Source organism: Aulonocara sp. 'chitande type north' Nkhata Bay, linkage group LG10, assembly GCF_057382095.1.
Source record: "Aulonocara sp. 'chitande type north' Nkhata Bay isolate Kocher_YH1m ecotype deep benthic linkage group LG10, A_spYH_male_GT1.1, whole genome shotgun sequence".
NCBI classification, from domain to species: Eukaryota; Metazoa; Chordata; class Actinopteri; order Cichliformes; family Cichlidae; genus Aulonocara; species Aulonocara sp. 'chitande type north' Nkhata Bay.
The window spans coordinates 16,134,203-16,157,992 of record NC_141353.1 but is presented as its reverse complement, the minus strand read 5'-3'; the positions used below and the strand labels follow the sequence as shown (position 1 = coordinate 16,157,992).

The window sequence follows — 23,790 nt, the reverse complement described above, 5'->3', positions numbered from 1 at the left end:
GCCTAAATTGTATTCTAGTTGTAGAATAACCCAACAGATAAACACTTAACATAATTGTATCTCCCCTGTAACTTGTGAAGATCCCTCCTATTTATTGAACATAAAGAAGGAGAAAAGAAAAAAAATAATGGCAAAAAAATAAATAAGGGGTCATGTCTGATGAACTCTTGTCTAACTTCTTCCTGATTTATATTCAGTTTTTATTATAGTGTCCTTGCATTGATATATGAACATGTGAAATGCTGCTTCAGTTTTTGCTCCACCTCTTTTTGATGCTGTAATCAACAGTCAATCCCTCTGCCTCATAACTCAGCCCGGGAGAGGCAGGAGACACACTCTGTCCTTCAGAAGTCTTCACCAACATTGTCCTGCCATATGTGGCAGGCACAACAAGTGGCAGAGCTGTGAAACCAACACTTTCTCATTTCTCTCAAAGGTTTTGCCTTTAATTCCTTGGGAGGATGGCAGAAGGTGCAGATGGAGAGGAAGAGATTCAGTTTCTGCGTACAGTGAGTGATGCTCCTTATCTGTTCTCGATTAGTTGTCAACTGTTGGTAAACTTATTCATCAACAATGAATGGTAGTGGCTATGCTTGTCCATGATGTGGTTGCTTTATAACAGATAGTTAGACAAGCGTTCAGTGTGTTCGGTAGCTTTCTTTACATAGCACAGATAGACAGGCACAGGTGGCTGGTTTTGTTAGCATTGTTTCCTATTTATATCCCATCGGCTACTTGATATACAACTGTTTTGTCACAGAGAAGAAAATGTCTGGTGCCAGTTGACAGTTAACACGTAGACATATCGGTCTCATTGTCCCATTCCCACTGGCTTTATGGCAATGTTTATGTTTTGTTATTTAATTGGCTATAGAGCCACAAGAACTGATTCATGACTCCCGTGTGATACAGAGGCACGAAACATCAATTGTTACTTCTTCCCGTTGCACTTTCATTTTATTTTTGCCCAGTATCCTTCAAGATTAAATACTTCTTTAGTCCTGTGACGCCTACAGAATAAATAAATAAAACTCAATGCTCTTCTGCCAGTTGAAAGATTGCAGTTTTCCAAGCATGAATTGCTTAATTATTGATGATCATTATCACATTATGAAGTGTATCTCTTTTTTACTGCTGTGTGGATATAACTGAATCCCACTCAGACATTGAATTTTGTTTTGTTTTTATTACATTACAAGGTTTTTAGTATATTTTACTTAAAATTTCTTACATAATTGACTGTACTATAGTTATATCAAGTATTTAGTTTAAACAAGTTTATCTCTGCTACAGTACTCTCTGCTGGGCTATCAGATTTCCTTCTTAGATCTCTGGGCCAAAGCTGACTGCAGAAGGGCATTGTGGCCTTGCAATCAGACAACTCAATGTAACACTCTTTATTTGGATGGTCCGTATATGTTGCACTTGTTTAACATAGTGGTTGAACATGTGCAGTGTAGTAACTCTAGCCTTCAAAATAGCACAAACCAGATGCTGATTATCCATTATCCTGTGTTATGAGAATTTCTCATCTTTGCAGTTTTTTTGTTCCTTCTTGATTAAATGTGTGTGTTCTGCAGTCTGCTACTTTGTGTTTAAACAGGTGCCCTTAACAGATAATTGGAACAATGTGAACTCTTTGAAATTTAAATGCGTTTTCTTGTAAATATTTTACCTTGCAGCTGCTATACATAATTCTAAGAAGCACACATTTTCACTTGACATTGTCTCTCGCCTTGAAACAGAGCACTAAGTAAAATATGTCAACAATGTGACACTGTCAGTCTGCTGCTTTTCGTCTTGAACTCAGCTGAGGTCTAAATTTACTGCGTGAGGATTAACAGTTTCAAAGCTTGGCCCATTTCAGCACCTGCTTACTTCAGTCCATTTGAGAACTGCATTACTACAGTAGTGCTAGCTCTTTAGTGGAGTGTTTTACCACTACGTTTTCAAAGAGAAGTAGAGAAGCTAAACCGACAACTGCCAAGGTTCACTGAGATATAGCTGTCACTGTCACTGTAGCTGAACTTTGGTTGTTAAAATGAAGGCTGTGACACATCAGACAGAAGTGCTTCCTAGACCGAATAGTTTCAGATTAAACCAAAAGTGAAGTAAAACCATCCACAACTTCACCCACACAGCCAGGCAGAAACTCATCCTTCTAAAAGGAATAATAAGCATAATAATTCTTTATGTGTCTGGAGAGGATTCTTTGACTGTTGAGTATTTTAGAAACTGCTGACCTAAGGGGATTTTCCCACCATCTGTAGGGTTTACAGAGTGGTCCAAAAAAGAAAGAATATCCTGTGAGCAGTAGTTCTGCCAGCAAAACTGTCTTGCTGAGGAGACTGCTTTGAGCTGATAGGAGAGTAACAGTAACTCAAATAACCATTCATTACAAAAGAAGATGCTCTTCTGCATGTAGTATACTGAACCTAAAAGAAGATCGGCTATAGTGGAAGAAGACCACACTGTGACTCTTAGCAGGGCAATGTGCCATATCACGAAGCTCATATAAAAAAAAGCTCATATCATCTTAGTCTGGTTTCCTGTGTGACAGTGAGTTACTTGTACTCAAATTGTCTCCACAGTGACCAGATCATCAATCCAGATTCACATCATAGAAGTGCAGCCAACAAATCCACGGCAACTGTGTGATGCTATCCTGTCAATATCGACCAAAATCTTTGAGGAATGTTTCCAACACCTTCCTTGAATCCATTACATGAAGAATTAGGGCAGTCCTGAAGGCAAAAGGGGGAGCAAACTGATAACTGAAGTAGGGTGTACCTAATAAAATGACTAGTGAGTGTAGGTATATTACTACATTGAGGGGAAATGCATAGTAGCTGCCCTGATCAAAACTGCTGTTGTGACCCTGCAGGGTTCCCGTAGGACTGTCAGTTTATGAAGGCTCTATAATATTTTGGTGAACGGTCTTTAAGGTCGTCTGCAAGATGTACAGTATTTTTTGCTTTAAAGTTGTAAATGACAGACTTGACTTGACTATGCCAAAGGTTAAAGATATGAAAAGACTGTGATCAGATCATAAAATTAATTGACAATAATAAGACTGTATTTTTATGTTAATATGATATTACGTTATAATTATCTTAAAGTCATGCTAAAACTGAGTAATATAAAAAAAGAAAACGTAGAATTACAGTGTTAGAGCTGCATTTTTTCTGACAATCAATAAACTCCTTTTAGTGTTCTTTGTTGTAAGCATGTGCTATGATTAAGGGGGAGAAAGAAATTTAGCAATTTTTAAGTACAGCGGTGTGTGAAATTTTGAGTTGTGTTGCCTCAAAGTAAGGTTTTATATATTTCTCTCCTTTGAAAACATGAGTAATTGCATTACTGAACAAGTGCAATGTGGGGAGATTTTCTTCCTGGCTGTCAAATCCTAAATATCTTTTGCTTTCCAGAAAGGGATGTGTGAACAGCAGGTGCAGCCGCCTGAAATAGATAACTGTGCTGGGGTCTCAGAGCCAAAGGAAGGGGCTTAGGCATCTGTGGCCAGTGACATGCACTGAAAAGTAACACAACACAGAGGCTCAAACTTGGGGAGTAGCTTGAAAAATCACATTTTATTGCAGGTTGATTCATTTGTCTCAACTTTATTATTCATGTTGTTAAGCAAGTTGTTTGTTAAATTAAACAGTACATACCTGTGCTACAGTGTTGTTCAGCCTGTTTGTGCTGTTGACCATTAAATTAAAAGGACACGATGCTTTTATAAGGTGTAACAGCCATATAAATGCTTAAAGTTACCCATTTTAAGTATTTTTGTACCAATAACACCTCATAAAAACATGTACTTAATACACTTAATACTTTATACTTAATATATGAAGTATAAATCAGCTTTTGTAGTTAAAAATGCTTTAATAAGAAATTCTAGCCATGTAAAGGCGAAAAAAAACCAGGCCATTTTAGCCTGTTGCCAGGTGGTTACTAGGCAGCCTGATGGTGTTAATAGTATATTTTATCGTGTGTAACTGAGGTTTATGGAAAGAAATTAGCTGCAATTGTTGTATAAAAAAGATACTACATTTGTTCTATACGGTGTTAAAAGTGATTAAAAGCAGGTTATTTTAGCCTGCTGCTAGGCAATATGATGATGTCATAAAAACCGATATAAATAAGAACTCATGATGCACCTATGTGCCAAGTGTGGTTGCCCAACTCCTGATGGTGTAGGAGGAGTTGGGAGTGAAAGCAAAGAAAAGCATACATATAGATATAAATTTTTATATAGTGTTAAAAATCATGCATTTACATTACGTTGCTTCTTAATATGTTTGACACCTCTTGTTTTGGTTGTTACGTCACTGTTTATAAATATAGTACAGTCAATATGGACCGATCGGGGTGACTAATTAAAAGTTAAATATGCTTACCCATGAAAAGTAAGATGCACCATGAAATCTAAGATTTGCTTAAATGCATGTGAGGTTATAGATGTCTGTTACATCAATACCAGAACACTAAACTAGCTGTTACTAGCATAACTGAAAATTAGGTAATCTCAAAAGACAGAATGTGGTGTATGCTCATTTGTAATATTTTTCTACATAAACAAAAACGTTTCAGAATAAATGGTTAATCTGAAACACTTTGCTTTTGTAATTGTCCGTTTGAAATCCAAACTATTCTTTGATTCAAAGGCTATTTTGACAGACCCCTCTGTGCATGTTTTCCTGTCAAAATGCCTACTCTGCTTCAAGCTTATTTTATCCTTGTAGGATGACCATGTAGTGCTGCAGTGCACTGCATCTATTCTTAAGGAACAGATCAAGCTGTGCCTGTCATGTGAAGGTTTTGGAAATCGTCTGTGCTTTCTCGAGACCACATCGAATGCTCAGGTATTTAAAGGACACAATGCAATGATATAACTTCTTTGAGAGCTTGCATTGCTGCTGTTCACCAAGCTGACTGGTTGTTGTGCCTTTCAGAATGTCCCTCCAGACCTCGCCATCTGCTGCTTCATTTTGGAGCAATCCCTGTCTGTGCGAGCATTACAGGAGATGTTGTCCAACTCCTCTGTGGATGAGGTAAGATTTAGAGGTTACAAGGTTACACGTGATATAGTACATACAAGTTCTTTGATTTAATCATTTGCTGCAATCAACTTATATTCACGTTGTTTCTTTTCTAACTTTATACATCTCCCACCTGCCAACCATAGGCAGTCGATTTGGACAAATGGGTAGGTTTGCTCAGGTTTCCTTTTGTCCAGTACTTAAATCTGAGTTTTCAGTGTGTCATAATTTATTGAAGTTGTTTCTGATAACCTGCTCACAATATTACAATCAACTTATCTCATTAATACATTAACCACTAAATCTTCTTCTGCCTTCTCCACTCAGTCGTCACAAGGTGGGGGTCATCGAACCCTCCTGTATGGACATGCCATCCTGCTGAAACACACCCACTCCAGCATGGTGAGTACATTTGCAGTTACCGTGGTTGCTTTTCCATCATATCGTCTTCTTAAAGCTGATTGGAAGCGTTATCTCTGTCTTTCCACTGCAGTACTTGAGCTGTTTGACTACGTCGCGCTCACTGACAGACAAACTGGCTTTTGATGTGGGCTTGCAGGAAGACTCCACAGGTGACTACGAACATTTTTGCTCAACATGTCCATCAGACTCCGATCTAGGTTTTTTTTTTTTTTTTTTAAATCTTTATATCCACTACAGGAGAGGCCTGCTGGTGGACCATCCATCCAGCCTCTAAGCAAAGGTCTGAAGGAGAGAAGGTCAGAGTCGGAGATGACCTCATTCTTGTCAGTGTTTCTTCAGAGCGATACCTGGTAACCACGACTGCGTTTACTTGCATCAAAAGTCAGAGCTTACAGTCTGTATTACTAATATTACCATCTGCACTCTTTGTAGCACCTGTCCTATGCCAGTGGTGATTTAATGGTAGATGCTTCCTTCATGCAAACTCTGTGGACCATGACCCCTGTAATGTCTGGATGTGAACTAGCTGAAGGTATGTAATTTTCTTTCTGCTAAAAACAAAACAAAACAATAAACCTAATCCTAACCTAGCTCTTTGTCTCTAGGTTTTCTGACTGGAGGGTATGTGCTCCGGCTGTTCCACGGTCACATGGACGAGTGTTTGGCAATCCCAGCAGCTGATCAAGGGGATGACCGGCACAGGTGACCAGTGTCTTTCATGGCAGTACATGCAATCCGATATTGACTACATAAATACCAAACTCGTAGGTTTTAATTGTTTTAGCTTTACAAGTCTGTATTTCTGTCACAGACTTTTTAAAATGTTTTTAGGGCTTGCTGTTTTTTAGTAGCGTGTGGTGTTATAAGACTGTATTGAAAGCACCAACGTGGGTCTTTCTTATGGCTAATGTTAGCTAGCATTGTCTCAAAACTTTTGCGAGATCTCGCAAAAGTTTCATACATCTCCGAAAACATCGGAGCACTTTTGCAAATATGTGATGTCTTGTAAACCGAGCAGATATCTGACGTTTACACAACTACATTCACGCCTCAAAATATCTTAAAAGTGTATTTTGTGACCCAAAAAGAGTAATATTACAACTAAGTAGCTGCCGCCATTGTTGGAATTCAACTTTTGCGAGATCCTGAGTTAGTTTTTGCGAGATCCCGAGTTTGTTTTACGAAATCTCGCAAAAGTTTCGCCCCCTGCGGGGCTCCGTACATATGTGAAGTTTTGCTTGTCATCCATTGCTTCGTCTTTGACAGATGGTCAATCCAGGTTCTGGTTGCCTAGGTAATCCTCTAAACTATTTACTACCCAGCCAAATGCCAATCAATGGTATCATGTGTTCTTATTGGTAGCCTCTTAAATTCCTGGTCTCAAAGTTGACCAAAAATGTAAATACAGACTGCCTATCTCCCGTCGCTGACTTTCAGTGGTCTTTGGTTGCACTGTCACTGCTAGTTGCTTCCTGCGTGGATGCCCCTTTACAGTCTATCGTGTGCTGGAAAAAGCTTTTGTTGTTAGGGAGCTGCTTTTAGGGTACTGGGGCAAGGTATTGATGAGTAGGAATAAATGTGGCATCCATTGTATAGGCAAATTTGAGCACCTTTAATATAAATCAGTCCACAGTCAGTCAGAGGAAACTTGGATTGTGGGAACTTCAGTCAGTTTTAACATTTCCCTTTAAGTGTAGTTTTTACGTGTTGGCAATAGTAAAGCATTTACATGAAAAATATTACACTTTAAAATTGCACTATGAAGTCAAGACCGCATTGGAAGCTCTTAAACTGTCATACTGTGCACATGAACTAAAATGATTGCTGCATATAAGAAAAATCCTAATATTTTGGAATTTTCAAGCTTGAAATTTCCTGATGCACATTGCACATCATTGACTGCCATGTTTCCAGAGTTGCTCACTATGAAGGAGGGCCAGTATGCAGTCATGCTCGATCCTTATGGAGACTTGAGCCACTACGTATTGCGTACGTATGATGATTCCCTCGCAGGAATTACTTCATGTTGATGGAATGACTAGAGCGACTTCATGTTGTGGCTGAGGCTCATTTGTGTGTGCCCGTTGGTAGTTGGAGTGGAGGCCACATTAAGTGGGGCCAGTCTTTCCGGATACGTCACATAACAACAGGCCGATACCTTTGTCTGGATGAGGAGAAAGGACTTCTCTTGGTGGACCCAGAGAAAGCAAATTCCAAGATGTCAGCCTTCTGCTTCAGGATTTCAAAGGTTATTGTACAAAGTGAAATCTATAAAAGGCAGTGTCTGTCTCTTAGCACAAGTGTAGATATTCATAACAGTTTTGAAGGGAACACTTTTTATTTAAATTACAGGAAAAAATTGAAGTGACCCAGAAACGAGATGTGGAGGGCATGGGCATACCTGAGATCAAGTATGGAGAGTCCATGTGCTTTGTACAGCATGTTTCATCTGGCCTGTGGCTTACATATGCTGCTGTTGATGCCAAATCTGCACGTCTAGGTCCTCTGAAGAGAAAGGTAAAGCAGAAAGCATTTACTCTTCTATTTATGAGTGTTGAGTATATACTTATGTTTGAAGAACACCCATGTTTGATTCGTAGGCCATACTCCACAAAGAAGGTCACATGGATGATGCCCTCACGGTTGCTCGATCTCAGACTGAAGAGTCTCAAGCTGCCAGGATGATTTACAGCACAACAGGCCTCTTCAACCAGTTCATCAAGTAGCATTTTACATGTTATTTCAATCTTTTATATTAGTCATTTTCTTGTTTTTTTAAAAATATATGTCATATTTGTTGTGGTATTCTCATGTCTTCTGTATTCTCTTTATGTTCCCAGAGGACTTGATGCTCTAAGTGGAAAAAATAAATCTGCCAATGCCCCGTCTCTGCCTATGGACACAGTGGTGCTCTCGTTGCAGGATCTCATTTTCTACTTCCGACCCCCTGAAGAGGAACTGGAGCACGAGGACAAGCAGTTCAAGCTCCGCTCCTTAAAAAACAGACAGAACCTTTTTCAGGAAGAGGTTAGTTTGGATAATGAGAACTCACTTTTCATGAGAACAGCTGAATTCTGGATTAACATTTTATTTGATAGATTTAATTTTTGGTCAGTGCTTTTATTTCAGTTTTTATTGCTGTAACAGGGAATGATTACGCTTGTTCTGGACTGCGTTGATCGCCTCAATGTGTACAACACAGCAGCCCATTTCTCAGAGTATGCTGGGGAAGAAGCTGCTGAGTCATGGAAAGAGATTGTGAACTTACTGTATGAATTGCTAGGTATGTGCAGATGATGGTTTATTTCACTCGTTCACTGTTTTAGACTAATAATCATTAGTGTTACCACATTTGGACACTTTTCTTGTTTGTGAGTCTGTTGCATTTCTAATCTTTTCTTTGATCAGCTTCTTTGATCAGAGGTAACCGTGCCAACTGCGCCCTCTTCTGCGACAACCTTGACTGGCTGGTCAGTAAACTGGATCGTTTGGAAGCATCTTCAGGTATCTAGGACATGAATCTGTTTATTAGCTGATGGAAACTGGTTTTGTTTTATAACGACAGAGGGTTGATAAAACTGAACTTATTGTGCTGTATTCATTTGCATTTTTTTTTTTCTGAGAACATATGCATTTACTATGTTGGTCTTCTGCAATTTAATATAAAGCCCAAAACTTTACAGTGTATTCATATATTGTCATATTTTTTTACGAGAATAGGAATCCTGGAGGTTTTATATTGCGTCCTGATTGAGAGTCCAGAGGTTTTGAATATTATTCAAGAGAATCACATCAAATCAATCATCTCTCTGCTGGATAAGCATGGACGCAATCACAAGGTCAGAAACGCTGCAACGATGTTTTCTGAGCATACTGCAAAAACCTGGAGCATGTGAACTTATTGCTCTCGACATACTTACTGTATAAAATGCAGTGAGTCTTAGATTCTATAAACCTTTTCCTGACAGGTCTTGGATGTGCTTTGTTCCCTCTGTGTGTGTAATGGGGTCGCTGTAAGGTCAAATCAGAATCTCATCACAGAGAATCTGTTACCAGGACGTGACCTTCTACTTCAAACTAACATCATCAACTATGTAACCAGGTGGGTCAGATTATAGTGAATGTTTCATCTTTGTTGATTTCACCAAAGTATCTAAACAACTCCTCTGACTCCTCCTTTATTGTAATCTTACCTCAGCATGAGACCCAATGTTTTCCTTGGAACTTGCGAAGGATCCACTCAGTATAAGAAGTGGTATTTTGAGGTGATGGTGGACCACGTAGAGCCGTTTCTTACAGCTCAGCCATATCATCTCCGTGTAGGTTGGGCTCTGACAGAGGGTTACAGTCCTTATCCTGGCGGAGGAGAAGGCTGGGGGGGTAACGGGGTTGGAGATGATCTCTACTCTTATGGTTTTGACGGGCTTCACCTCTGGTCAGGTAAAATCTACTATGGTTTATGGTAAATGTACACAGGATTGTTCATTTCCCTTCCAGCCTTTGTTCATGTTGTATTTTGACTTCCAGTTGCCCGATCCTTGTTTACTTAACCCTCTCGAGGCAGGCGTTGCCGATTTGCAACAGATAAAAACTAACAACCTGATTACCCCACATACATATTTTATGAGTTTGTTTTACTCAGAAGTACCGCTGCAGGACTTGGTTGTGCATTAGCAACAAAAAGTTTAATTTGAGCCTGAGAGGGTTAAAATTGATGTTTCAAAAACCTTGCCTTATTTCTAATCTTTTTCATAAACGTTTTGGTAGATTGTTCTTGGATATTAACAGAAAGTTTCCAAATAATCTTCCATTTTGGTTTTCTCTTAAAATCCAAGAGGAGTCTCCACAAGGCTTTCATTTGTGCAGTCATGTGCAGCTCCTTATAGGAGTGGAAGAACACCATTCAGTTGTCTCTCTGGTGGCACTCCTATCAAGAGTCTAATGAAGGGAAGCAGCTTAATCCCTTATGTGAAAAACATCCCCATACACACACTTTCAGAAGTTTTTTGCATCTTCAGCACCAACTCTAGTGCAGACTTTTGCTTATTCGTCTTCTGTATGAATTTCGGAAATAGTAAACTGTAAAATATAATTTTACTCACTTTATGTGTCTGCAGGACGTGTTCCACGTCATGTCGCCACAACAAATCAGCACCTCCTGGCAGCAGAGGATGTGGTCAGCTGCTGCTTGGATCTGAGCGTGCCCAGCATTTCCTTTCGTATAAATGGCCATCCTGTTCAGGGAATGTTTGAGAACTTCAACCTAGATGGACTGTTCTTTCCAGTTGTGAGCTTCTCTGCAGGCATAAGGTAGGATATTGTGCATTTATCGAGTAGATATTGTGATTTTATTTATTAATAATTGCATTATAGGTATTTAAATAATTGTTTTGTAAACCAACTAATGTCATTTTTTTTCCCCAAAAGACTGCGATTTCTTCTTGGAGGTCGTCATGGGCATTTCAAGTTTCTCCCACCTCCAGGCTACGCTCCGTGCTATGAAGCAGTGCTACCCAGGGACCGTTTGCGGATCGAGCCCATCAAAGAGTATAAGCAGGATTTTGATGGCGTCCGGAATCTGCTGGGTCCAACTCAGTCCCTTTCACATACAGCCTTCACACCTTGCCCAGTAGACACTATACAGGTAAAATCCAGTTTTTACTGCTTTCATTTTCTTTTCTTCATGCTGTGCTGATTTATTTGAGTATCATTTCAGATTGTGCTTCCACCTCATTTGGAGCGCATTCGTGAGAAGCTCGCAGAAAATAGCCACGAGTTATGGGCTGTTACCCGCATTGAACAAGGGTGGACGTATGGACCAGTGAGTGATTCGGTCCTGGTTATGGTTCCCAAAGAACATATTGTTGTATACATCAGCTGTTTTGTTTTAAAAATCTTTGCACTTTTTGTTGTTAAAAGTTTCGTGACGATAACAAGAAGCTGCACCCCTGCCTGGTAGATTTCCAGAGTCTGCCTGAACCCGAGAAGAACTATAATTTAGCAATGTCTGGAGAGACACTGAAGTACGGTGAATTCTTCACTTAATTAACAGCACTGGGCTTTCATCTGTTTGTGTTTCTAATATTTTGTGTGATTCATTTCACAGGACTCTGTTGGCACTAGGCTGTCATGTAGGAATGGGAGATGAGAAAGCAGAAGAGAATCTCAAAAGGACCAAACTCCCTAAAACGTGAGCTACAAAAACATTAATAACCTTAACTTGTGAAGTTATTTTTATAACAATCTGTAAAGGCTCTCCAGGACCCATTTTGATCACATAGCATTGTTAATTAGGTACATGCAGAGTAACGGATACAAGCCGGCCCCTTTGGACCTTAACCATGTCAAGCTGACTCCAAATCAAAACACTCTAGTGGAGAGACTGGCAGAAAATGGACACAATGTTTGGGCAAGAGACCGAGTCCGCCAGGGATGGACATACAGTATTGTCCAGGTACCACCATTCTTTCTATGGAGTCACAAAAATGATAATCATCATTATCATCATACTAGTATGGTTGTAGCATATGTCTCCTGATGTGTGTGTGTTCGCAATCTCCTCCCAGACGAATAAATCAATCCTGATGCCAACATGTCTGTGGCATCTATTTTCAAATATTTTATAGAAATTCCAAAATCATTTAGATTTGTGCACTTGAGAGATAAGTTAAGTAAGTAAGCAACAATTCTCCTAACTGACTCCAAATAAAATGCCAGATGTGTCACAATATAATGTTCCATATCATCGTACTATAATAGTCATAGCATATGCATGCTAGAATGCCCCCCTTCTCCCACGTGTAACACAGGGATTTACTAGTAATAATAATAAAAATAATTGAAATGTGTGTAATTATATTTTAATGTTTGGTATTATTTTTTTGTAAAGGACATTATGAACAAGCGCAATCCTCGTCTGGTTCCTTATAACCTCCTGGATGAAAAGACAAAAAAGACCAACAGAGACACGGTTTGTGCTGCTGTTCGCACTCTGATTGGTTACGGTTACAACATAGAACCACCTGATCAGGAGAGCAGTAAGTTTCCACCATTTAAAAGCAGTAAATCATGTTTTTAACGTCATCTTGGAAGATCCTTTATTAAAGAAATGTACAAGGTTTTTAATTGTTGAAGTGTTCATTAGTGGGTTTGTGCTTTTATAGGTGGACATGGACCAGGCAGCTCCCGTGGAGATAAAATCAGAGTGTTCAGAGCAGAGAAATCTTACGCTGTTACACAGGGGAAGTGGTACTTTGAGTTTGAAGCTGTGACAGTTGGAGAGATGAGAGTGGGCTGGTCCAGGCCCAATGTTCGTGCAGACACTGAACTTGGTGCAGATGAGTTGGCGTATGTCTTCAATGGCTTTAAGGTGGGAGACCATAGTTTCTACACTATGATGGGTGCCTACATCTGTCTGGTATTAAACTACAAAGTTATAATGTTTTTAGGCCCAACGCTGGCACATAGGAAATGAGCCATTTGGCCGTCAGTGGCAATCTGGTGATGTGGTGGGTTGTATGATTGACCTCACTGAGATGAACATCATGTTCACACTCAATGGAGAAATGCTGATCAGTGATTCGGGCTCAGAGATGGCTTTTAAGGATATCGAGATAGGAGAAGGTAGGTACAATAAAAAGTGAGTACCTTTGCACGTGTATTCCATGTTTCATGTGTGTGTTCATGCATGTTTCCAACACCTCCAGGCTTCATACCTGTGTGCAGTCTGGGCCTGTCTCAGGTTGGCAGGATCAACCTGGGTCAGAATGTCAGCAGTCTTCGATACTTTACCATCTGTGGCCTACAGGAAGGGTTTGAACCATTTGCTATCAACATGAAAAGAGACATTACCATGTGGTTCAGCAAGAGCCTTCCCCAGTTTATTCCTGTCCCAGCTGATCATCCTCACATTGAGGTACTGTACATCACCTGTTACAATGGTTTATTTCCACGCTGAATACGTAAATTCAAGATCACGATCAAGACCTGTTTGTCTGTGCACTAGGTGTCACGTGTTGACGGGACAGTTGATACCCCCCCTTGTATTAAAGCGACCCACAAAACATTTGGATCTCAGAATGCCAACACAGATCTGCTCTTCTTCAGACTCAGCATGCCAGTTGAGTTTCATGAGACTTTTAAAATCCCAGCAGGGACCACTCTTCTTACTCGCACTTTGACCATCCCTGAGGATGAAGTGTTGGAGGTGGACCCAGGCTCTGATTTTGAAATACTCAAAAAGTCTGCTACTCGCGAGGAGCAGGAGGAAGAGAAGAAGGAAACCTCAGTTCCTAAAGAGACGCCTGCTATCAAAAATGGAGAAAACGAGAAAGATGCCTCCACTGAGAAAAGCAAAAAGAAAGGGTATGGAATCACATAGCACCACTTTAGAAGTGGATGTGTCAAATCTATCGATGGGATACGGTGTTTGTGAGCGGTAGCGTAATTACTGTTGTTCTTTGCAGTTTCCTTTTCAAGGCTAAAAAGGCAGCGTTAATAACTCCAACCCCTGTTGTACCCACCATGCCCCGCTTAGTGGAAGATGTAGTACCAGATGACAGGGATGACATGGACATCATCCTCAATACCACTACAGTATGTCTGAACTTATGTAGTTATTATATTCATAAACATATAAAGTTCATGCCTAAACTTGCCATTTATGGTGCTACTGCCAGTTTGTAATCATTAACAAACTATATAAGAAAACTGCCTTTTTTAACAGTGATGATCAGTGATTTTCACATTAAATAATTTTTGTGTGCTTCTTTTTCTCCTTCGCTCAACAGTACTATTACTCAGTACGAGTGTTTGCTGGACAGGAGCTAAGTGGCGTGTGGGTTGGCTGGATAACACCTGACTATCACCAGTACGACCCTCATTTCGATATCAGCAAAGTCAGAAATGTAACTGTCACTGTAGGTGATGACAAAGGCAACATTCATGACAGGTATGTTACTTATGGAAAGACCCCCCCCACCCCCCCAAAAAAGCCTGTGTTTCCAATTGAATATGATAAACATACACAACTGGTTTCTTGGTTCTTCTTTGTTTTTACAGTATCAAACGCAGCAATTGCTATATTGTATGGGGAGGGGAGTTCAGTAGCTCCCAGCAGACCCGAGTCAGTCAGGAGGATTTTGTGATTGGCTGTCTCATTGATTTGGACACTGGACTAATGACTTTCACTGGAAATGGAAAAGAGATCAACACATTTTATCAGGTTAGATCATTTTCAGTCTGATATTGTGCCTTCCTCTTGCTTGTATACTGTATATTGTTGTTTATTCCTGCTGTCTTACTATTCATATTGGCATGGAGCACCCACAATTTCATTGTACATGGGCAATGACAGTAATGAGCTATTCTATTCTATTCCTGGTTAAATTCTGTATTCGTGTTAAATTATCTTCCTTCAGGTGGAGCCAACCACAAAATTGTTTCCGGCTGTCTTTGTTCTGCCTTCCAGTCAGAATATGGTTCAGTTTGATTTAGGCAAGCTCAAGGTCAGTCGCAAAGAACTGCTGCATTTAATCAACCTTCAAAATAGGAAATACAGTTTCCAGTTATTGGCTGTGTTGTGTAACAGCCTTTCTTAATGCCTCATTTGTCTTGCTAGAACATCATGCCGATCTCAGCCGCGATGTTTCGGAGTGAACGCAAAAATCCAGTCCCGCAGTGTCCTCCTAGACTGGATGTCCAGATGTTAACTCCAGTTATCTGGAGCCGAATGCCCAACAACTTCCTAGCTCCAGAGATGGGACGTGTTAGTGAGAGACTAGGCTGGATGGTGGAGTGTACGGAGCCACTCACTATGATGGCCCTTCACATCCCCGAGGAAAACAGGTCAGCATCTCTGCTGTATTCATCTCTTATTCTTAGAAGATGCTAAGATGTGTTTTTTTCAGCAAATCTCTTTACTTTAAATAGGTGTATTGACATCTTGGAGCTGTCTGAACGGATGGATTTGCTGAAGTTCCACTACCATACTCTGAAGCTATACAGCTCAGTTTGTGCACTGGGAAACAACCGTGTGGCACATGCTTTGTGCAGCCACGTGGATGAATCGCAGCTCTTTTACGCCATAGAGAACACCTACCTACCTGGACCAATGAGGAGTGGCTTTTATGACCTGCTCATCAGCATGCACCTGGAGTCAGCTAAAAGGAATCGTCTGGGGACCAACAAGGAATTCATAGTTCCAATGACAGAAGAAACACGTAGTATCACTCTGTACTCCGACAAGTCTCATGCTTTACCTGGCGTCGGCCTAACTACATGTCTGCGTCCAAAACTTCATTTCTCTTCTGTTGGGTTTGTGGGAACAGATCAAGATATTTACACACTTAGTCCAGTCATTCCCTTACTGGTAAGACTGAGGTGTCTTTGCACTTAATGGCAACTCTGAATTTACTAATAATCACATTTTTACATGCTTTGTACTGTATATTATATACATTATACCTTACATTTAATCAACATATTGTATTTTTAGGTGCTAAAGACCAAAGCTCTGAACATGCTGACTGAGGCAGTGCAGGATGGGGGTCAAGCCATGAGAGATCCTGTGGGAGGCAGTGTTGAGTTTCATTTCGTTCCAATCCTAAAGCTCATCAGTACCCTTCTCATAATGGGTGTGTTTGATGATGAAGATGTCACACACATCCTAAAGATGATTGAGCCCACAGTCTTTAGAGGCAAGCAAGCGGAGGAGCCTGGTGAGGGGGATGCCAAGGTGCAAGAAGAGAAGGACCTTCCCAAAGTAGCAGCGATTAAAGAAGGGGAGCAGGAAGCCCTGGGGGAAGAAGAAGAGGAATTTGAGGATGATGGGTTGGGTTATGAAGAAGAGGAGGAAGAACTGGAGGAAGAAGAAGCAATAGAGGAGGGTGAATCTATTGTGCAACATGAGGAAACAGTGGTTGAGACAGACCCGGTAAATGGTGAGAAAGGAGCTGAGGAAACAGAGAAAGAAGTGAAAGCTTTAGAGACGGGCGGGGAGGGAAAAGAAGAACATCTAGAGCAAGGACTTTTCCAGATGAAGCTACCAGAGTCTGTGAAACTACAGGTATGACAGTTTGTGTATTCAGAGGAACTCTCTTTCCGAATGCTTGATATCTAACTTTATTAATGCTGATTCACTTTGCTTTTGTCCTTTAGATGTGCACTCTGCTGCAGTATTTCTGTGACTGTGAGCTACGTCATAGAGTGGAGGCCATCATTGCATTTTCCGACCAGTTTGTCAACCAGATACAGTCCAACCAGAGGCAGCGCTATAATGAACTCATGCAGGCCTTCACCATGAGTGCTGCCGAGACTGCTCGCAAGACCCGTGAATTTCGTTCCCCACCACAGGAGCAAGTACGAAGAAAACAGAGTACATTTGTTAACTGTTAAACTGTATAAATAAATTCTAAAAATATTTTTTAAAAACTGGCTACATTTCTACACATTTTTCTTTGTCTGTGTTTTATTTCAACAGAAAAGTGGAAAAATAATTTTGCCTGATATAAAATGGACTTAGCTACTCATGTACTACCATGAAACATCCCTTAAAGTAAAAAAAATTATCATACTTGCCTGTTTCTAACCTCACTGTAGGTCAACATGCTCATGAACTTCAAGAACTCTGTTGAGGATGAAGAGTCCCCAATTCCTGATGAAGTCCGCGAATCTCTGGTCGCCTTTCACAATGCTTTGCTGACACACTGTGGTCAGTTTTCACTTCCTGCATCAAGTGTGCATTGAAAAATTGTCCCTACCGTTACATTGACTTACTTAAAACATTGATCTCAGGTGTTCACATTGAAGAGGAGGAACAAGAGGAAGAAGTGGATAATTCTGTCCGTGGACGGCTCCTTCGATTGCTGGAAAGGGTGAAAAAGTTTCGTGAGAAGAAGGAGGAGGTGGAGTCTGAGCCACAAGAAGACAAAAAACCAAGTAAGCCTTTTTTTGCTTTTAACAAGCAATTTAGTATTTATTACCAAGTTCAACATGTTTAAATGCAAAAACGATGATTATTGCACATAAGGATAACCAATTTGTGGATTTGTGGTCTGTCATTTGTCAGTAATGTATTTTATTAAAGCAGTTTTTCCCAGGAGTTTTATTGTATATATAGTATTGTCTTCCAAAATTAAATCTAACTAGGGCCACTTTAATACAAGACCATTCTTATTCTTACTTAACCTTCTGTCTTTTTGCACCAGGCACATTGCAGGAGTTGATTTCACATACTATGATCCACTGGGCGCAGGAGTCTTTTATCCAGAACCCTGAGCTCGTGCGTATGATGTTCAGCCTCCTTCACAGGCAGTATGATGGACTCGGTGAGCTCATGCGTGCCCTTCCTAAGGCCTACACCATCAATGCAGTTTCCATTCAGGACACCATGGACCTCTTGGAGTGCTTGGGCCAGATCCGCTCACTGCTTATTGTCCAGATGGGTCCAGAAGAGGAGAGACTTATAATTCAAAGCATTGGGTTTGATGACATTTAAATTTTCATTCTCATTTCTCAGTATCTTGCATTAAAATAAATGATTGATAAGTTCGTGTGATACAAGCTAAATTTAATTGGTCTTTCTTAGGAACATCATGAGTAACAAAGTTTTCTATCAGCACCCCAACTTGATGCGAGCTCTGGGCATGCATGAAACTGTCATGGAGGTCATGGTCAATGTACTCGGCGGTGGGGATTCAAAAGTATGTTTTTTAATTCATTCATCATCATTGTAAACATCTTCTTGTGGAAAGACAAATGTATAAAATAAATAAAATCTACTGCTTTATTTAAGTTACTTCTTCTGTTGCTTTATTCCTACAGGAGATCAGATTTCCTCGGGTGGTGACAAACTGCTGCCGTTTCCTCTGCTACTTCTGTCGCATCAGTCGTCAAAATCAGCGTTCCATGTTTGACCATCTCAGCTACCTTCTCCAGAACAGTGGCATTGGCCTTGGTGATTGTCTTTGTTGAAATCCAGTGTTAGTCTCGATGATTTCTTTCTCATACATGGACTGTGATAAACCTGGCCACTGCGTTTGTTGTATACTTTAGGAATGCGTGGCTCCACCCCCTTGGATGTGGCTGCAGCGTCTTGTATTGACAATAACGAGCTGGCATTGGCTCTTCAAGAGCAGGATCTTGAAATGGTAAAACAAAGTTTATCTGTTCAAAATTCTATAGCTTTTTAACCTGACTTGAATACACTCATAATCTTTCCAGGTAGTGAAGTATTTAGCCGGATGTGGACTTCAGAGCTGTCCAATGCTACTGGCTAAAGGATATCCTGACATCGGCTGGAATCCTTGTGGTGGAGAGAAATATCTTGACTTTCTTCGTTTTGCTGTTTTTGTCAATGGTCAGATTTTTTTTTTCAACATTTCATTGTAACATTTCATTTTAATTTCCTCATTATTTCTAATTCTCGATCTTATCAATAACCTATAAGAACTATGGTCTCTATTTCTTGTAGGAGAAAGTGTAGAGGAGAATGCAAATGTGGTGGTGCGCCTCCTCATCCGTAGGCCTGAGTGCTTTGGTCCAGCCTTGAGAGGAGAGGGTGGTAATGGACTCCTGGCTGCAATTGAGGAGGCAATCAAAATATCAGAGGACCCTGCAAGGGATGGCCCTAGTGTTAAGAAAGATAGACGCTTTCCCATGTAAGAGCTTTTTGGCTTCATTGGAAGGACTTTATTATCTGCTCTAGTGTTGCAGAAAGATAGAGACATGTTTTTTACCGACAGGTTTGGAGGAGAGGAACAGCACGAGGAGAACAGGGTTCACCTGGGAAATGCCATTATGTCTTTTTACTCTGCTCTTATTGACCTGCTGGGAAGATGTGCTCCAGAGATGCATGTAAGCTGCCATGCTAAACTTATCCAAATGTTTTAGTTTTATAGAGAAAAAAACGTTTATAGTGTGTTTGTCTCTACAGTTGATCCAGGCTGGTAAAGGTGAGGCTCTCAGGATCAGGGCCATTCTGAGGTCTCTGGTTCCTATAGAAGATCTGGTGGGAGTCATCAGTCTTCCTCTTCAGATTCCAGCTTTTGGAAAAGGTGAAAATTCATAATAAATTAGTTATGTATTCAGTCAGTCAACAAATTATCCAAATAATGGCTCCAGTAAAACCAATAATGGTTTACTGGTTGTCCTACATTGTACACAGCAGCGTGCTAATAGGTCCTTTCTCTCTTGGTTTTCAGTCATTTTAATTACTTTCCCCAAATGTTTTCTTCATGTTGTGCTTAGACAACAGCGTTATTGAACCAAAGATGTCTGCTAGCTTTGTGCCAGATCACAAGGCTCCCATGGTGCTGTTCTTGGACAGAGTTTATGGTATTGACAACCAAGATTTCCTTCTCCATGTGCTGGAGGTGGGCTTTTTGCCTGACATGAGAGCTGCTTCCTCCCTGGATACGGTAAGGCTCAAACAGTTCACACTGTTTTTGTTTGTTTCTCTGGGAACAATGGAAAGCTTATACAGACTAAGATAACTGCTAAGATTTCTTGTCAACAGGTTGCTTTTAGCACCACTGAGATGGCTTTGGCTTTGAACCGCTACCTCTGCTCAGCTGTGTTGCCACTCATCACCAAGTGTGCCCCGCTCTTTGCTGGCAGTGATCATCGAGCCATAATGATTGACTCCATGTTGCACACAATCTACAGGCTGTCTCGTGGACGAGCCTTCACAAAAGCCCAAAGAGATATTATTGAAGAGTGCCTCATGGCTCTGTGCAAGTGAGTTTAACATGATAGGATGCCTTACATGTCATTTAATACTGCCAGGTTTGGATTAGGTGTTAATGTATTTTTTCTTCAGGCATCTACGTCCATCTATGCTTCAGCATCTGCTAAGGCGGCTGGTATTTGATGTGCCCATTCTCAATGAGTATGCCAAAATGCCTCTAAAGGTATGAGGACCCTGTAAAATGTTTTCACTATTAACAGAATATTTTTCTTTTAGTTTAGCTGTTTCACTTTTGTTATGTTGCGTTCTGCAGCTTTTAACCAATCACTATGAGCGTTGTTGGAAATATTATTGCCTCCCTAATGGTTGGGCTAATTTTGGAGTTGCATCAGAAGAGGAGCTGCATCTTACACGCAAACTGTTTTGGGGGATCTTTGAATCACTAGCTCACAAGGTAACTCCTGCAAATTATTTTGCTTTTTCAGTTTATTAGTTGGCTTATTAAATGACAGCTGGGATGGGCTCCAGCTGCCCTAAATCCTGGATGGATGGATGGATGGATATTGTAATATTTTTTATTGTGATTCCAGAAATTTGATGCTGAAATTTTCAAAATTTCAATGCCATGCATCTGCGCCATTGCTGGAGCCATTCCTCCTGACTATGTAGATGCCAGCTACTCCTCCAAGACAGAGAAAAAGGCATCAGTAGATGCAGAGGGAAACTTTGATCCTAAACCTGTGGATACAACAAAGTGAGGGGCTTTTTACTTTGCTAGAAATTAATCATCTCTCTGTTTCGTAGTTAAAGCTAATTTTACTCTGATGCTTCTTCCAACCATAGCACTATCATCCCTGAGAGATTGGATCCCTTTATTAACAGATATGCTGAATACACTCATGACAAATGGGCCTTTGAAAAGGTAAAGTTTTGTTTATAAGTCTTTAGCTAAATCTGGACCAACACATTAGGTTAATTTGATGCAGCTATACATTCACCAGTATATATAACTCTAAAGAAATACAAAGGGATCCTAGTAAGCATGACTGACAGCTGTAATTCATGCTGTATATGGCCATGTATGTTTCAGATTCAGAATAACTGGTCATACGGTGAGGCACTGGATGAAAATGCAAAAACCCACCCCATGCTTAGACCGTACAAGACATTCTCAGAGAAGGTACGTTCACAGACATGCAGTGATCATCTTGAATCTTGATGTAGTGTGTGTATTTGTTTCTGCTCACACCGACTTTTCTCAAAGGACAAAGAGATCTACCGATGGCCAATTAAAGAGTCAATCAAAGCCATGATTGCATGGGAATGGAACATTGAGAAAGCTAGAGAGGAGGAAGAGTCAGAGAAGAAGAAGGCAACATCACGAAAAATCTCACAGACTGCACAGGTATACAGTTGTTTAGAGCCCTTGACTGACTGCATTAATACTTAATAATAATGTTGCTTGTTGTACAGTAGAGTGCATAACAATCTTTCTGTTCTAGGCAACTTATGATCCAAGCCATGGCTATAGTCCACAGCCCATTGATATCTCCCATATGGCTCTTTCGAGAGATCTGCAGGTATGGGGTTAAAATGTTGCATCCTTCTATTTTGCAAGCTTAACATCTTACTAATATTTATATCTGCTTATAGTCAATGGCAGAACAACTGGCAGAAAATTACCATAACACCTGGGGAAGAAAGAAAAAGTTGGAGCTGCAAGCAAAAGGTGATTTTATTTCTTTTGAGCGTGGAATATAGAGAAAGAAAGATTTGTCTTTTCCAAATAGTTCTGGATGTGCTTTTGTTTGTGCAGGAGGTGGAACACATCCTCTGCTCGTGCCCTACGATACCCTGACAGCTAAAGAAAAGGCACGAGACAGAGAGAAGGCATACGAGCTGCTGAAGTTCTTGCAGCTTAATGGATACGCTGTCACAAGGTAATAATAAAATAGTTGAGAATGGACAACATTGAACCTTGGTTCAAAATAAAGAAAATTTATTCAAGCTACTCAAAACTTTTTGAATCAGTAGTTCCTAAAAATGCATTGATTTGTATGGTATTACATGCAATAGCAAAGAGTTTGCTATTGCTGTTGCTAAAATTCAACTTTGTGGTTTTTTCTGGTGTAGATTGATAAAAATAATCGATAGGACACGTGAACATCCTTTGGCATACCAGAAAAAGTTTAACCACTGACTTCGATCTTCTGTCTTTTCAACATAAAACAAACATTAATTACAGGCTTCATCTTGACTGAAATAAACTGATGCATAACAGCCTGACTGTATTATGATGTACGACCAAGAGCATGAGCATTATGAGCATTAATTCTTTCACTATAAGAAACCAGTATGGACATGGCATTATTGCGGCCTCCTTAAATAGTGTTTTATTATGGCACAAATTCTGAACAGGAAGTCTTTTATTGTTATCATATATCAATTTTTGAGATATAAACTCTCCCCGACTTTAGAGGCCTTAAAGACATGGAGTCGGACATATCATCCATTGAAAAGAGGTTTGCGTATGGTTTCCTTCAGAAACTGCTGAAATGGATGGAAATCGCACAGGAGTTCATCGCACATCTTGGTATTGTGGGGCAAAGATGAAAAATAGTGTGGTGTACATTCAATTTTTGCCACTGTGTCCGTGCTATTGTATATTGCAATCTGTTTTACAGAGGCTGTGGTTAGCAGCGGACGAGTGGAAAAGTCTCCCCATGAGCAGGAAATCAAATTCTTTGCCAAGGTGAGACTATTGTGTGAATGTAAAATGTAAAATACTTGTACTTGTTATTTCTGTACTAAATGTGGAAAACCCTCTGAATTCTCTCTCTCAGATCTTGATGCCTCTAATAAACCAGTATTTCAAAAATCACTGCCTCTACTTTCTGTCTACACCTGCAAAAGTCCTGGGTAGTGGCGGGCATTCTTCCAATAAGGAGAAGGAGATGATTGCAAGGTGATGTCTCTGTTTTATAGATATGACACAGAAATATATATATTTGTATATCTTTTTTTCAAATATTATGTTTCTCCTTTTATGGGCTTTTGATTTCTTCTTGAGTTTTCTTCTTCTTCCTTTTCCTTTCTTTCACTTTGTAGTATCTTCTGTAAAATGTCTGCTTTGGTGAGGCACAGAGTTTCTCTCTTTGGTAAGATGGCAAACTTGCAGCACCACTCTTTCTGAATCTTTTCTCTCTCTTCTCTTTTTATGTGTGTTTCTGTATTTTGTGAGCTGCAATGCACCATTCTGTCACCCGGGTTAGCCTAAATCCCATTGCTCCATGTTTTTATGGATATACAGTAGCTGATGACGTGGATTTATTTCTATATTTGCAGGAACGGATGCCCCAGCAATTGTTAACTGTCTTCACATTCTGGCTCGATCACTGGATGCAAGGTTTGTTTGTTTTTTCTTAATAACACTATAAAACTGTATTATAGTTATTTTTCATGTTTTTCCTTTTACCTTTTGTGTTTGCCTCATTAGGACGGTAATGAAGTCAGGACCTGAGATTGTTAAAGCAGGGCTACGATCGTTCTTTGAGAGTGCTGCTGATGATATTGAGAAGATGGTTGAAAATCTCAAATTGGGCAAAGTTTCGAAAGGCAATCAGGTACATGATGTTT

The 23,790-nt window shown here is 40.1% G+C and overlaps 1 protein-coding gene across 1 annotated transcript in view; it reads left to right on the top strand.

The window, feature by feature from the left end:
- The first annotated feature begins 411 nt into the window (after positions 1-411).
- Positions 412-23,790, top strand: part of LOC147320542 (ryanodine receptor 1-like) — a 56,058-nt gene continuing 32,679 nt past the window's right edge. The window contains exons 1-64 of the mRNA XM_086308626.1: positions 412-509; positions 4,749-4,868; positions 4,959-5,046; positions 5,341-5,447; positions 5,539-5,617; positions 5,706-5,818; positions 5,901-6,000; positions 6,074-6,170; positions 7,383-7,457; positions 7,560-7,716; positions 7,821-7,985; positions 8,069-8,190; positions 8,309-8,495; positions 8,616-8,751; positions 8,877-8,972; positions 9,189-9,307; positions 9,437-9,570; positions 9,667-9,908; positions 10,586-10,778; positions 10,896-11,112; positions 11,185-11,289; positions 11,388-11,491; positions 11,575-11,658; positions 11,763-11,922; positions 12,358-12,505; positions 12,632-12,837; positions 12,917-13,091; positions 13,175-13,383; positions 13,474-13,832; positions 13,934-14,063; positions 14,258-14,418; positions 14,529-14,691; positions 14,888-14,974; positions 15,088-15,314; positions 15,399-15,837; positions 15,964-16,533; positions 16,626-16,826; positions 17,067-17,178; positions 17,262-17,405; positions 17,675-17,948; positions 18,055-18,169; positions 18,291-18,423; positions 18,522-18,616; positions 18,690-18,825; positions 18,940-19,126; positions 19,211-19,322; positions 19,402-19,522; positions 19,716-19,885; positions 19,984-20,204; positions 20,287-20,377; positions 20,468-20,608; positions 20,745-20,908; positions 20,998-21,076; positions 21,245-21,334; positions 21,419-21,559; positions 21,657-21,734; positions 21,808-21,883; positions 21,971-22,094; positions 22,632-22,747; positions 22,839-22,906; positions 22,998-23,119; positions 23,263-23,312; positions 23,500-23,560; positions 23,651-23,777. Coding sequence (XP_086164752.1) covers positions 462-509; positions 4,749-4,868; positions 4,959-5,046; positions 5,341-5,447; positions 5,539-5,617; positions 5,706-5,818; positions 5,901-6,000; positions 6,074-6,170; positions 7,383-7,457; positions 7,560-7,716; positions 7,821-7,985; positions 8,069-8,190; positions 8,309-8,495; positions 8,616-8,751; positions 8,877-8,972; positions 9,189-9,307; positions 9,437-9,570; positions 9,667-9,908; positions 10,586-10,778; positions 10,896-11,112; positions 11,185-11,289; positions 11,388-11,491; positions 11,575-11,658; positions 11,763-11,922; positions 12,358-12,505; positions 12,632-12,837; positions 12,917-13,091; positions 13,175-13,383; positions 13,474-13,832; positions 13,934-14,063; positions 14,258-14,418; positions 14,529-14,691; positions 14,888-14,974; positions 15,088-15,314; positions 15,399-15,837; positions 15,964-16,533; positions 16,626-16,826; positions 17,067-17,178; positions 17,262-17,405; positions 17,675-17,948; positions 18,055-18,169; positions 18,291-18,423; positions 18,522-18,616; positions 18,690-18,825; positions 18,940-19,126; positions 19,211-19,322; positions 19,402-19,522; positions 19,716-19,885; positions 19,984-20,204; positions 20,287-20,377; positions 20,468-20,608; positions 20,745-20,908; positions 20,998-21,076; positions 21,245-21,334; positions 21,419-21,559; positions 21,657-21,734; positions 21,808-21,883; positions 21,971-22,094; positions 22,632-22,747; positions 22,839-22,906; positions 22,998-23,119; positions 23,263-23,312; positions 23,500-23,560; positions 23,651-23,777 — 9,471 coding nt within the window. The 5' untranslated portion in view covers positions 412-461. The remainder of the gene's footprint in view (positions 510-4,748; positions 4,869-4,958; positions 5,047-5,340; positions 5,448-5,538; positions 5,618-5,705; positions 5,819-5,900; positions 6,001-6,073; positions 6,171-7,382; positions 7,458-7,559; positions 7,717-7,820; positions 7,986-8,068; positions 8,191-8,308; positions 8,496-8,615; positions 8,752-8,876; positions 8,973-9,188; positions 9,308-9,436; positions 9,571-9,666; positions 9,909-10,585; positions 10,779-10,895; positions 11,113-11,184; positions 11,290-11,387; positions 11,492-11,574; positions 11,659-11,762; positions 11,923-12,357; positions 12,506-12,631; positions 12,838-12,916; positions 13,092-13,174; positions 13,384-13,473; positions 13,833-13,933; positions 14,064-14,257; positions 14,419-14,528; positions 14,692-14,887; positions 14,975-15,087; positions 15,315-15,398; positions 15,838-15,963; positions 16,534-16,625; positions 16,827-17,066; positions 17,179-17,261; positions 17,406-17,674; positions 17,949-18,054; positions 18,170-18,290; positions 18,424-18,521; positions 18,617-18,689; positions 18,826-18,939; positions 19,127-19,210; positions 19,323-19,401; positions 19,523-19,715; positions 19,886-19,983; positions 20,205-20,286; positions 20,378-20,467; positions 20,609-20,744; positions 20,909-20,997; positions 21,077-21,244; positions 21,335-21,418; positions 21,560-21,656; positions 21,735-21,807; positions 21,884-21,970; positions 22,095-22,631; positions 22,748-22,838; positions 22,907-22,997; positions 23,120-23,262; positions 23,313-23,499; positions 23,561-23,650; positions 23,778-23,790) is intronic.